This window comes from Rosa rugosa, chromosome 4 (genome assembly GCF_958449725.1).
Source record: "Rosa rugosa chromosome 4, drRosRugo1.1, whole genome shotgun sequence".
Lineage (NCBI taxonomy): Eukaryota > Viridiplantae > Streptophyta > Magnoliopsida > Rosales > Rosaceae > Rosa > Rosa rugosa.
In genome coordinates, this window is record NC_084823.1 from 6,780,169 (window position 1) to 6,795,022 (window position 14,854).

At 40.0% G+C, this 14,854-nt stretch overlaps 1 protein-coding gene across 1 annotated transcript in view; it reads right to left on the minus strand.

The window, feature by feature from the left end:
• Positions 1-6,892, minus strand: part of LOC133744239 (uncharacterized) — a 9,346-nt gene extending 2,454 nt beyond the window's left edge. The window contains exon 1 of the mRNA XM_062172377.1: positions 6,564-6,892. Coding sequence (XP_062028361.1) covers positions 6,564-6,892 — 329 coding nt within the window. The remainder of the gene's footprint in view (positions 1-6,563) is intronic.
• Positions 6,893-14,854: the final 7,962 nt, after the last annotated feature.

The following is a 14,854-nucleotide window of genomic DNA, read 5'->3' on the forward strand; positions in this document are numbered from 1 at the left end:
AGGGGGTCTCTAGTTAGCTTTAGAGAGAGAGAGAGAGAGAGAGAGTGACACGAGATGTATAGTGGTTCGTCTCCTGCCTTAGCGGGAAACTACGTCCACTTGAATGTTACACTAGTGTGTTGAGCCTTGCGGCCCAAGGGGATTACAAAAGATGTAATGGAATGGTGTTTAAGTGGGAGGAGGCATTCCTTTTATAGGTGAAGGAATGCTTCTCCTTTACATGGTTTTCGATGTGGGACAAGTAACCACCATTTCTAGTCTAAAAAGCTTAGTTGTGAGGGCAACTTGGCAAGGCCGGAAAGGTGGCTTCCCGGCGACGGATTTGCGACTTCCGGATACCGTAGCGTAGCTTAAACATAGGGCTACAAGATGCAAGTAGCGGTTGGGCCTCACCATGGCTTGTGGGTGTCCCAAAGAGGGTGTTACTTATGCTTGGTGAGATAGCAAACTAGTGATGCTAGTAGGTATCTACACTGCTATTGTGCAGTCATAACCATAAAAGTTGTAACATTAGTGCCCCCCAGTAGACTTTGTATTGGGGGCCAATGATGACTGCTTTATTTATTGACGGACTGAAAACTGCTATTCTAAAGTAAATGTAGTGTTAAATTGCAGTAGTCGATAAATGAAAAAAATTGTGTGGTTTGTGTCAGTCTAGTGGGGGGCAGACGACAGAATATTGACCCTCATAATGTGGGTTTTTAGACATTATCTGTTGTTTTGAGTGTGAATAACTTCTATAATCTGTGAAACATAGGAAGCGGTGTAATGTTTGATGGTCTATTGGGGGGCAGTAGACACATTAGTGCCACCCAATAATGTCTTTCTTAGGAGACAGTAATCATCTCTTGTTGATTTGTTTGTGATAAAGTGCAATACACTGTGAATCCTTGAAACTGGTGCAAGTTTTAATGGTTTAGTGGGGGGCAGTAGACACATTACTGCCCCCAAATAATGTCTTCATACGAAGTCAGAACCTTCACTTAACTGGTGCAAGTTTTAATGGTTTAGTGGGGGGCAGTAGACACATTAACTGCCCCCAAATAATGTCTTCGTTTTAAGTCAGAACCCTTCACTTAACTATCATTGACAGATTATTGTACTTTAATAAACTCAAAAACAACATAAGACTTATCAAAACTCTAATTTCAGTGATTAATTAACCACAGTTAAGAAATTAGTGGGGGGCAATAATCTGTCTATTACCCCCCAATAGACCACAGTTTTGACGTCGTCCGAGACCTGCAAGGGAAGCCCAGACCCGATTCCGGCGTGGAGAGCTTCCCGGACATCTGACGAACAAAACCGGCGAAGCCCAGAGGTGTTGGGATCTTGGAGTTAGATGGCGTCATCCTCTGGTGGTCCGACGGTGGGACAGAGCGGCGGCGGTGGAGGCCGACATCGACGGTGGAGTGGTGGGCGTGGTGGCTCAGAGAGAGAGAGAGAGAGAGAGAGCCTGAGACGAGGTTAGAGAAAGAGAGAGAAAGAGAGAGAGAGAAATCGATGAGGGGGAGGAGAGAGAGATATGAGTGTAATTTGTTAATTAAAATGAGGGCAATACTGTCAAACACTGTTAGATTGGGTAAATGGGGTTAAAAAACTCTTGGTGGAGTAAGTGGGCAATTTTTGGCCAAAAATTGGGTAAGTGGTCATAGCCCCTTTGTTTGGCTCCAATTTTGTTGCAGCTGGTCAACAGTCTCTTTTCTGCGCGGGCGTGCCAGCACCGTTCGGGTGCGGTCGTCGGGGGTGTCCCTTGACCTGACTTCTATCAAGCGATTGTAGACGAGGAGAGCACCAACCTCGTCGCGGGATTCTTTGTGCCTTGTGGTAAGGACTTTGCTGTAGTTTCTTCTTGTTCACACAATCGATACTCAATATTGCAGATTGAGCAGAGCGACATCACCGAGAAGTGTTGAGATCTTGCTAAAGCGTGCATTTAGCTTGGCTGGGTTGCTAGGGCGTTACCCTTGCTTGGCTGGTTCTGTAACCGTTGTGGTCGCGGCACTACCGTCGGCTCCCGAGGAGACTAGGACCGAAGCACGTTGACAGAGGGTTTGGTGGCACTGAAAGTCGGCTTCCGAGAAGACTAGGACTAGGAGTGTGATCACCGATAAGAGAAAGAGAAGGAGAGGAGTTGCTCTTAGAGAGGTTTGCTCTAGAGAGAACTTAGATCATCTTAGAGATGTTTTGATGTATGAATTGGTTGTTGTTTTCATTGTTCTATGTTGTAGCCTCTATTTATAGGCTACCAAGCAACACTATTTGGCCTTAAAAACAAATCATAATGGGTTAGGTTTGAGCACTTAAACACTTAATGGAATGTTAGGTTTGAGCACTTAAACACTTAATGGAATGTTAGGTTTGAGTCATTTTCTGCTCCCTTATCCTTCAATTTTTATCTCCATCAAGCACTCAGTTTTTGACCGTGACTTCTTCATAAGAAATGTTCCACTATGAGTGTAGATCACCCTGATAAATTTTCAGAGCTTTTCATATAGTGTTTGGGCCGAAAACACTGCTGGACCTCTTACAGGTCCAGTTTCCAAGTTTTGCTTCTGCAGAAAATTGGACTGTTTGTTTGAAGGTTTTCCACTCCGAACGAGCTTTGGCACTCTTCATAAGAAATGATCAATGGGATGTCTAGAATTAATCTGGAAAGTTTCAACTCATTTGGAGTTCGGATGGTTAGTCCGCCATCCCTCATTTCTTGTCTAGCTCGCTTTCTCCTAGCCGAAGTAGGAAAATGTGCTAAAGTTGATTTTTCATTTCCATGTTTGGTAGGCCTTATTTAGCCTCTTAATAATATATTTTTGAACTTATCGAAAATATATATGTGAGCCACTGATATTGGCTCAATTTCTCCAAGACACGCTTTGTCAAACCAAAATGCTCATTTTGGGTCCAAACACCCTTTTCTTTTTGTAGTTGCCATTTTGTGAAACGGGAATCTAACAAAGTTGCTCACCGTTTAGCAAAGGAGGTTTTAAAAATTAGTCAGCCTTTACTTTGTTTAGAGTCGGGGCCTTCTTGGCTTCAACAGTCTGTAAGTATGGTTTTCTAGTGTGAAGTCTAGTTAGGTCAATTGATTTGCAAAGTAACCGTATCGGAGCTCTTGCAATCTTTTGTTCCACAAATCATTGTAATCTATTCATTATTAATGAAGTTTCTCTTTGATCAAAAAAAAAAAACCTCCACTGTTTTCCTGCTCTGTATTCTTTTTATAAATTGTGAATGACTTAATTGCGGTCAGGAAACTGTAAACGACTGCGTTTAGGGAGCGAGTTTTGTGTAATTGGGCTTGTGGGTCATACGAGATTCAGGTGTGGGTGTTAAACTATGTTAGTTGGATGCCTAATTACAGGCTTTGGGTTTAGTATGTGTACCACGTGCATGTGATGGATAAATGGAATATGTGATGATATATATGATGTGTGTCTCTATATATATATATATATATATATATATATATATATATATATATAATCTTGCTCAGGTGCGGATATCCGTACCTAAGCAAAAGGTACGGATTTCCGGTTTTTACCCAGTTTTTATCACACATTTACATCTTAACCGTTCAGTTTTTAGGTCCTAATGTATAGATCATCTCTACAACTTTTCAGCCAAATTGATGATCGTTAAGGCATCCAAAACTGCAATTTACACGAACGAACCGAATCTGTCGAACCGGAACCGGAACCATTCGTGTCCATTGTTGTAAATTGCAGTTTTGAATGCCTTAACGATCATCAAATTGGCTGATATTTTGCAGAGATGATCTATACATTAGGACCTAAAAACTGAACGGTTAAGATGTAAATGTGTGATAAAAAAGTGGGTAAAAACCGGAAATCCGTACCTAAGAAAAAGGTACGGATATCCGCACCTGAGAAGCCCTGTATATATATATATAGAGGGCCCTTCCACTAAGGGATCCATTTTTTTTGTTTTTCTAGGGATAGGGCATTAGACCAACTTTTTTTTATCACATTTCGGCATCTCAACAGTTCAGCTTTTAGGTTCTAATGTGCAGATCATTTCTGCAAATTTTCAGCCAAATCGGTGATCGTTAAGGTATCAAACTTGATTAAATCAACGGATGAACCAAATCTGTCAAATTTGAACCGTTCATACTTATAATCTTAAATCGCCATTTTGAATGCTGTTAGAGGTGAAAAATTCTGATTAGGAATTTGACCCAACAATTAATGTGGACTGGAGCGGAAGCGGAACCGGGGACAATCGAGAGGTTTCTTATTCGTCGTTGACTTGATGTTGACGAAGCGAAGACTCCTCTTGGCTTCGTAACTCGTCACCGCTCCGTGATTTCTCTCCACTCCGTGACCTTTCTCCGTCGCCTCCCTCTGTAGTCTCCCTACGTAAGCTCCCTTCGCAGCCTCCCTATGCGAGCTCCCTCCGCGACCTCTCTTCGTAGCTTATCTCCATAGTCTCTCTCCGCTCCGTCACCCCTCTATATAATCTCCCTACGTAACCTCCCTTCGTTTCTTAGCTTTAACAAGGAAGCGGAGATTCCTCTTCGCCGTCGGTGTGAGAGGGGAGGGGGGGGTACCTGCAAAAGACCCTCTGATGCCGAAGTCAGTATTTTTCTGAGTCAAGTATAGAAGTCTCAATTAGGGTTCCATCCATACCTAGTGGTTCTACTTTCCTTTTATATGCGACTTACAACTTGGGCTGCAAGTAAACTTGCATGGCAAGTCTCTTGTACTTAGACGACAAGCCACCATTAATATTGTATTCACTCCTACAATAACCATCACTTATTGGCGGCCATGATTGCCACATTGAATGTTGCATTAATCGTCGTATTTACGGCTATAATAATAATCGCATTTACTGTCGTCGTTACTTCCCTTTAATTCCCCCAAATTTTCTTGTTGGGAACCTATCCCAAGAGAAAATTTCCAAAGTTCAGATTTTTCTTCGCGGTTCGTGTTCAAATTTCTCCTTGAGGCACCCTAGATTTTCCTCTGGACACCCATTTCTTGAAGAAGCAGTGAGATGTGGTCTCTTAGGCCTAATTCAGACCCAAACCATCGAGGCCCAACTTGGCTCCAAGACCAAATCTGGTCAGACCTGTCTTGGGCCTGAGCTCTTTTTTTTTTTTTTGCAAAGCTGGTCGCGTCCGACCCAGTTATAACCCATCCCGACCCGGACCTGAGTTCGCACCCGACCCGGACGTGGATCTGACCCGGTTGCACACCCAGCTTCGCCGCGACTTGTCTCTGGCACGATTCCAGCCCGATTTCGGCTGGATTTTCCGGGTTTCCACCGCTGCGGGATTCTCTGCACTCCTTAATTGCTCCATGATTTTTGATGCATTTTCTCTATAAAAATCCCTCGACCTCGACTAGCTCTCCACCACCACCAACTTTTGACACCATCGAAGGTATCCATAGCCCAAATCCGGCCGCCGCCTGCACTCCGACTTGGGTTTTGACCCGATTTGGCTCCATCGAGCCCGGCTCTCGACCTCCGCTTGGCTGCTTCTCCCACCCGGACAGCGTCGCGCCCCGGTCTGCGCATCGTTAAGGTATTCAAAACTGCAATTTACAACAATGAACACGAACGGTTCCGGTTCGACAGATTCGGTTCGTTCGTGTAAATTGCAGTTTTGGATGCCTTAACGATCATCAATTTGGCTGAAAATTTGTAGAGATGATCTATACATTAGAACCTAAAAACTGAACGGTTAAGATGTAAATGCGTGATCAAAAACTGGGTAAAAATCTGAAATCCGTACCTTTTGCTTAGGTACGGATATCCGCACCTGAGCAAGATTATATATATATATATATATATATATATGAAGTATTTCTACATTACGTATCATGATGCACGATGTGTACAAAAGCCTAATTTAGGGCTGTAAATAAGCTCGATACAATTCGAGTTCGATCTGTATTTGGCTTCTTTTTTCTTTGTTTTTTGAAAGGGGGGCTGATGCTGCTGCACTCAAGTCTTGATCAATGAAATTGCAGAATACAAGGGGGGGACGTAAAGCTTGAACCCCATATTACAATATGCTTACATCCTGAAATAATATCAAGACCCTCCACCAAATCTATGTATTCTAACAAGCACTAATTAGCAAAGAGTGCACTAATGGCTAATTCATTTGCTTTGACATAACAGTCACATACCGGAAAGATAACTCTATCACAAAGAATCATAATTTCAAATAACACAGCTTTCCCACTATGTTGCCGCACAGAAATAAATCCTGCGACACTTAATTTCATTCTGCCACTAGGAGGTTGCCTCCATTTGATCAAGCAAATAGCTCGCCGCCTCGCTAGGCCAGACAAGACACACTGAGTGTGCAAACCGAGACAAAGCCCACGTTGCCCTACCAAAAAATTGAAGGGACTTTTTACCCACGTTTAATTAATAGTAAACAGCAATAAATAAATAAAACCAAATAATATGGGTCAAGGGCCCAAGCCCAGGCCCAATCACTACCAAGCCCAAGTCCAAGCAGATTGCTGCAAGGAGCCTAACGCCACTTCTTTGCCTGAGCTCCTGCCGCTACCACACGACTGTCATACCTGCCACCGTCCACCATCGACTGCCCGCCCACCAACAAGTCATGCTCAAATCCAGGCCGACCATAAGAGCTTTCGGATTTGTCACCATCAAAATTCTTCCACCAAAGCACCCTACTCCGATCTGCACACAGATCTAAGGGCGCACAGAGAAGAAATCTGAGATCTCGTGCCCATCCAAGGACGCGCAACCCCTCCCACCATCCTCTAACCCTCCATCCTGACTCTTCGCAAATCCTCACTATCTCAGACGAGAGAAAATTAGCATTGTTAACCTCATGGCCACCGCCATCCCGACTTGGTTTATTCCTGGAGCACCGATCATTGTCCATCAAGGACCCATGGCACCAATGGTGAAGAGGCCCTGCCCGGCCGCACCCGCTACACAATGAAGAGGCCAGAAGCCCGCCGAACGAGGAAGGAAGAACGATTAAAGGTGAGATTTGGGTGCACGCATGAAGCACGTTCTTCTTAGGGTTTTCTTATTATTGGGTTGCCAAAGTGGTTTTTAGTTTTGGCGTATTTGGCTTGGATTGTTTTTAGTTCGTTCGGATCGTGTTTGTAAAGATAGTTAGGAAGAATTACCGATAGACCGGCAGCTTCTCGTATTCATTTTTGTAGAACTTCAATTATTCTCTCAGTTCTCCAAGTTCGTCCTCCAACTCTTTAACTCGAAACTCAACCTCCTTGGCCCTCTGATTAGCATCGTACCTAAAATCCATCAAAGCCTCTCTATCATGATTGTAGAGCAAGCACTCATTCTCCAACTTGTTACACTGACTCACTAAATTAGCACACTCTAGTATCTGATTCTCCTCCATGAACTTCCTCAAAGCCTGAGCGTACATACATGCCTCGACCTAAAAACAAAAACCATAAGAAACCCAACTACAACAAGCAAAATAGCCACAATTGAAACAAATGTGAACACACAAACCCTAAATCACTCCAGAGCTTGATCCTTCTCTTTCAATTTGGCGAGTAGAAGCAAGTACTGGTCGCGCATCCGTCGCTTTGCCACTTCCGAGCAGTGGAGCTTCAATTTGAGAGTTTGTGTGGACACAGGGAGGCCCAGGTTGTGGTCAATCGTCTTTTTGATGTAATTGTCGATTTCTTGCGGAAGATCCATTCTTGTCGTTTCTTGATCTCGAAAATCGTAGATCGGAAAAAAAGCTTGAAGTTGAAAGAAAGAATGAGAATTGAAATCCTAAAATTCGATCCATGGGGCGTAACAAGGGTGTTGGTGTGGAAATTTAATAGAAAATCTCCTCACCTACTTCTTCTAACTAAAGTGAGAGCAAAATCTTTTAGGGCCAAAAAATTGACTGTACGCCTTCGGAACTTGGATCGGTGTTTGAAAAATCAAGTTTGAAAAAGAGGGGGTACCTGCAAAAGATACTCTGATGCTTAAATCAGCAATAGTTTGAGTTGTAGTTGGTGTAGATAGGTCGATTGCTTACTTCAAATATTCACTTTATCAAGTATTTAGAGGCGAGTTTGAGTGAATATCTCGACTAGTGCGTATAGTGGTGTGCTTGGTCTGCAAGTCATGCGTTAATAGATCCATGACGCCATTCTCAGGACAATGTGGGGGGAGTGCTTCGCGCTTGCTACGGATTCGATTGAGTTGACTGCGGTTCAGCTGACTAACTTTGCTAACTGATTCCGCCTTATTTAGATTCACCTCGAGAGGATTCATCCTCAAGATGATCTGACTCCTTAACGCTCCCCAAATAGATTGGGCCACCACTTGGTTAGAAGTTGATTAAGTAAGTCGGCCTCAAGGGGATTAATTGCACCTCACTTGGATCATTCTCAAGGAGATTTCTCCTCAGTTAGATCTTCCTCGAGGAGATTTCTCCTCACTTGAATATTCCATATAGGTAACTTTCCTTGTAGAGTGTTGATGTATAATCAATATTTTTTTGTGTTTTTTTATATGCCTGATTTACCCTTGGACAACTTTTTTTTTTTTTTTTTGAGAGGTTAGGCAACGTTCCTTGTAGAGTGTTGATGTATAATTATAGCATATGACATTATGGCTTAAATCATGCATGTTTTGATTTCAAATTTTCATTGATGATATATATATAACACCATGATTTTAACCAATACATATATTAGTTCAGTTATATGGATCATAAGAAAGAAGTTAAAATTTGTTGCTGTGAACTTGTGTATCACCTATCACCTATGCATTCGTGAACATATTATCTTTCTAATCTTTGGCTTTCGAAAGTATGGTATCTACTCATAAGGTATGTTATTCATGAGATTTAGTTTTCAAATCTTTTCATTTGTCATCATTGTGCCCTAAATTTTCTTATGGTAAAGTATCTTGTTCTAGGCATATTGTCATACGTAGAACAAGATACTTTTCTTTTCTTTGAACTTTTCCTTTTGCATATTGTCATATTAATTTGATGATTATTGTTCATTCTCAATTGTTACCTAATAGATAGGAATATGCATATAGGGATAAGTTAGATATTTTCAACCTAAGAAATATGGTCAACTCGCAATGATAGAATACCTAAGAAAGAGGTTGATGTAAAAAATGATTCGAATAAGTAGGTTGAAATGAAAATTCCTAGAAGTGAGGTTAACTAAACACACGCGTCTAATCTTTAGGTTGTAATAAAAAAAACCTATTAGTTAGGTTAAAAACTTAAACCTCTACCTTTAAGTCAGGTTGCAAGTAAATGGATGGAAGACAGAAATAGAAAACACAAAATCTCAAAATCTATTAGCTAGGTTAAAAAAAAAAAAAAAAAACAACCTATTAGCTAGCTAGGTTAAAAACTTAAACATCTACCTTTAAGTCAAGTTGCAAGTAAATAGATGGAAAAGAGAAACAGAAAACACAAAATCTGCCTTTAAAACAGAAAGTTTAAATTCCACAATAAAATCTTTGAATTCAAAAAACATAAATATATGTAAGAAAAGATCCATAATTCTAGCAATAATGATGAGTAGAAGGAAAATTGCTAGAATAATGGGACCAATAAAAAATCTATAATTAAGGTTTTTTTTTTTTTTTTGAGAAACAAATTAAGGTATTTAAAGAGGACGTTAATTTTGCTAATTGACTAATATTTATCAGATTTAAATAGTGGCAATATGTGTAATTTTTAGGAAAAAAAAATATAATATTTTATCCTAGTTGGCAATAATTGGGTGTAGATTGAAAAAAAATAATAGGTGGGTTTTTTCCATTAACTTTTCTAGAAATTGGGTTTATAATGAATTTCCCCTTTGATTTAAGGATCATCATTTGGCCCCAAGGGCGGATGTAGGTAGTGAGTGGGTTGGGCTCAAGCCCCACCAAAGATTTTGGGCCAAAAAAAAAAACTATGTATATACTTTTTATTTTATTTTTGGAAGGCTTGTTTCCCTTTCTCAAGCCCACCCGAAGGCTGAGGTGAGAGTGAGGTCTGAGACTCGACTACTCGAGGTCAACTTTGCACTTTCGCTGTTTCCCAGCCGCATAGCGACATAGGTCTGAGACTCTGAGGTCTGATTACCGATTACCAATCGAGTTCTACTCTTCTTCTTTTTCTTCTTCTTCTTCAGTTCTTCCTCTCTTAACTATGCAAGTATGTATTGCAATTTGGTTGAATTTCAACCGATTCAATTTGGTGGAAATTTTTTATCAAGTTTTGAATTTGTTATTGTTCTCAAATCAGGTTCGTTGGGTTTGTGCTTGGGGGAATTGGGGCAAGGCAGCAACTCGCAAAGGCACCATTCTCTCTGCGAACTGCTGAGTTTGACGAAATGAATTGATAACATAACTAGTCAAATTATATCAAGCTTTCCACTTAGTTTCATGTTCTCTTTCGGGAATCTAAGGGATGACTTTTATCAGATGCTTTGATTTTCTGTTTTATAATCGTTAAAGCAGCATTCCTTTTATCTAGAAACTATGTATTTGCTAGATATCTGATGTGGATTTGTTTTTTTCTTTATTTCTTTTCTGCAGATTTAATGTTGTTTGCAATTAGGAAGCAGGCATGTGTTTTGCTGTGAATTTGGGATTGAATTAGGATAGCATAATTGATACCAATCTGATGGAAAATTATATAATGCATATCTGTATGTCATACACACATTTATAAAAGAGACAACAAATTTGTTGTCAAAGTGGTAATGTTGAGTCCTATTTTGAGTAACTTAGTTTTATTGATGGTAATTACACCACCTACGACCTTGTTACAAGTTTTTGAACAAATTTGTTGTCAATATTGTAATTTTTATTTAATTATATGTAAATAGTGTAAATGAGTATGATAATTTTGTTCTTAATGTTGTAATTTTGATTCATATAAATTGTAATTTTTGTTCAAATAGATGTAAATTGAGTGTATGATAAACATCACAGTACCATAGCTTGTCCCCCAATCTGATAGCATGTTTTTGTTTCAGGCATCCAAATGACCAAATTATAAACTCTAGTCGTTCTATTACTCAAACGGGAATTTGATAGCTTCTTTGACTCAGAAAATGCATATTCAAAACCAGTTCAAAAGAAGTTGGCTAAAAATCTAGATAATTTTTACTTCAGTTTGTGGATAGACAAAATAATATTGTTCTTCATCATTACATTTTCTAAAGGGAAAAATGCACCAATAGTGTCCGGACACTGTGAGGACTGTCAAAGTGATACCTGAACTTTAAAACTTATCAATATGATACCTGGACTTATATTTTCTTGTCAACATAGTACCTACATTAACTTTCCGTCACGGTGCCGTCAAGTTGATCACATGTGACGCACGTGAGACCGAAAAAGAGAGCTAAATGATTGATGTGCCCTCAAAAAAATAAATTTTATAATAAAAAAGAGAGAAATAAAGAAATAAATAAAAAATATTCTTTTTTTCTCCATTCATCACCAGTTCTTCTTCTCCCTCATTCTTAGACCTAAACCCGCCGCCCCCGCCATCTCCACCATCACCTTCTTCTTACCCTTACCACTCCCCACCACCACCATCACCCTCACCAACACCGACTACTCCAACAATCCCAACTCCACCTCCACCTCCACCAACCTCACCAACACCGACAACTCCAACGACACCACCTGCACCTCCACCACCCACTCCATCACCAATTACTCCAACAGTCCCACCTCCACCACCACCGCCATCCTCACAAGCACCTGCACCAAGTCCAAGATACAACTCTAGACCACCACCTCCACCGCCGCCTATACATCCTTGGGCATCCACTCCTTACAATCCGCTGACACATTCACCCCAAATCTCGACGCATCACCATAAAGACCACCGCACGGTTTACATCGCCACCTTCGTCTCGCTGGGCGGTGTTTTCTTCCTCGCATTCCTTGCATTTGGTCTATTCTGCTTGGCTAAGAAGAAGAAGAAAAGGGCAGCATATGCTCCACCAGCTGCTCCTTATGCTGCTGGTTAATCGATCAAGTCGCTTGATTGCTTGAGTGTAAATTGTGATGGTGTCATAATTTGTTTTAATGTTCATTGAATTTATGCAATTGGTGGTTGTGATAGGGATTTGAAGAAGGGGGAGGAGAAGAACAAAACGGAGTTGTTGGGGCTGCATAGACGACGGTGCAGCTTCACTTCTCGCCGAGCATGAGAAGCATAACGATCTCGAGCAGCAATGGGTTTTCTATTTTTCGATCTTTTTGGTTCTTGGTAGTTCCCAGATCTTCCATTTCTCTTCCAAAATGGGAAAATGGGTTTGTTGAGTTTGTGAAGATGAACATGAATGGGTTAAGAACATGAACAATTGCTGGGATTTTTTTTTTTTTGTTGCTTTTTTGCTAGGTTTAAGAAGATGAACATGAACAATATCTAGTTCAACTACTTATCTTCGTTGCTATCACTGAAGAATTGCTCGTGTTGATGGGGATAATATCCAATCATGATGATTGGATTCAGATTTTTTTTTTTTTTTGATGATGTATTGGATTGGGATCTTGGTTAATAGAACAAAGCAAAAAGATTTATTCAACTTTTATTTTCAATATAATAATTTATTCAGTTTTTATTTTAAATTTATTCATTTAGGATTTGATGGAGTAAAAGTCTTTTTTGCCCTCATTTCGGCCTCACGTGGTCATAATTGACGGCACCGTGACGGAAAGTTAACGTAGGTACTATGTTGACAAGAAAATATAAGTCCATGTATCACATTGATAAGTTTTAAAGTTCAGGTATCATTTTGACAGTCCACACAGTATCCGGACACTGTTGGTGCATTTTTCCCTTTTCTAAAATTGATCTTTTCCTGTACATTAAGCTCAAGAGGAACAAAATCATCAACCTGAAGTTTATCTTCACTTCTTTTAAGTCTTTCTTTGTAATCTTTTACCTGCATAAAGCAATCATGTAGCTGCAGATAATAAAACAACATGCATTAACTTTAGGCAATGTTCCAGAGAGTTTACTAACTATCAATCTGATCGAAAACACCTTGGTCAACTGCATCTTCTGGTGCAAAGTGTTCATCTTTTCATTTTCCAATGCATCCTCCAGCATCTGTCCCAGTGAGACCAAATTATACCTCTGGTTTTACATCATATTAGGTCTAGGCATTCAAATGACCAAATTATAAACTGTAGTTGTTTATTTGATTACAGGTTGTTAAATTGGTTCTGTTACATTTGATTAAATTGGGAGTTTAGATTGTCCACTATAGTTTTTTTTTTCTTTCGTTAAGAAGTTGAAGCCCTTTTTAAAAAAAAAAAAATTAAAAAAAAATTCAAGCCCCACGATTGTAATCCTGGATCCGCTTCTGTTTGGTCCACAGATCAACGAGCTAATAGAGACCCAGTTGGCCTGATGGATAAAAACTCCAACAGACACAATAAGCCACGACCTGCCTGACCCGTTATTCATTGGGTTTGTTGGGTTCCCGTGTAGATTTGGTGTTAATTAGATGTTAGTTCTTTGAGGTCGTTATCGACGGCTCAATTAGTGGTTCTGACGTCGAAGACACTCCAGCTACAGAGCTACTGGTATTAAATATTAATCCATGCCATAAAAGTAATCATCGACTTTGAAATTAAGAATCACTTTAATTGATCGGGTCATCATGGCCTAAGTTATCTAGGTCAATATTTCATATGTGGTCATAAAGCAAGACCATGAATGTTTTGTGAAGAAACTTTTGCCACCCCAATTGAAAACGCGTCGGTGATGTTGAGGGTTTTTGTGGATAAACAGACTATTTTTTGAATGGAAATTATTCTATGCACCGACGGTGCAAGTGACCCAATCCTTATAAAATAATCTCAACCCTTGATATTTATTATCAACTTTATTTTTAATAAACAAAAAATGTATTTAATGCAATCTAACCATTCATTTATGTTGGTGCAAGTGCATGGCGGTGCTCTGAATAATCTCTCTTTTTTGAAAACGCGTCGGTGGATCTCGGGTTTTAAATTGTTAGCTTTAGGGCTTGTACTCTATATAATAGTTGAGTTAGACAATAACTTAATTTACTTATTTATGTGATATAGGGTGCGGCTATTAACACCCTATCGTTTTGTTTGGTCACTCTACTTGTTCAGTACACCTACATCTTAATCTCAATATAAAATTTATTTACCTAATCCATTTCTTTTTTCAGAATTATCCTTATATGTCATATCCAATTAAAAAAGATTTTTTTTTTAACAAAAAACTCTCACATTTAAACTAATAAACAAACTAAAATATATTATATTTTCCTAAAAAAATCATAATCTGATTTACGTCTATTTTTTATTCTCTATTTCAGTTTTAGTATTATTGAAAAAAGATTAGTAACTTAACAATTGTGAGCAATGAAGAAGAGAATGATTTTTTTTTTTAAAATCTTTACTTTCGGTGTTCACAAAGGGTATTGCAAAGATTTTGATGAAGTTAACACTAATGATTTTGTGAGTTGAATAACGAATTAACGACGAGGATTAACTTTTGTAGACAATAGCTTTACTAGTTTGGCGTTCGATGGAGAGTGAGGACCTCAGAGTTTTCCGGAGCGATCTCGAGCGGCGAAACCCAGCTAGGGTTTCTTGTAGTGGCGGCGGCGACCTAGCAGTCCCCAGACCAAGCAGCAAGGACGGCGACGGCGAGGGGACAGAGTGCAGACTTTGTTCGGCGGCGTCGCTGTTCGGGTGGAGTGCTCAACAGAAAACTGGTTGAGGCAGTAAAGCTTCAATCGCCGCGGCTCTCGGCTACGGCGGCTGAGGGTGTGAGAGTGTGTGGCGGTGGATCATGCTTGTTGGGGGTGGTGATCTGATCATGTTTGGTTGAGAGGTTGAGGTC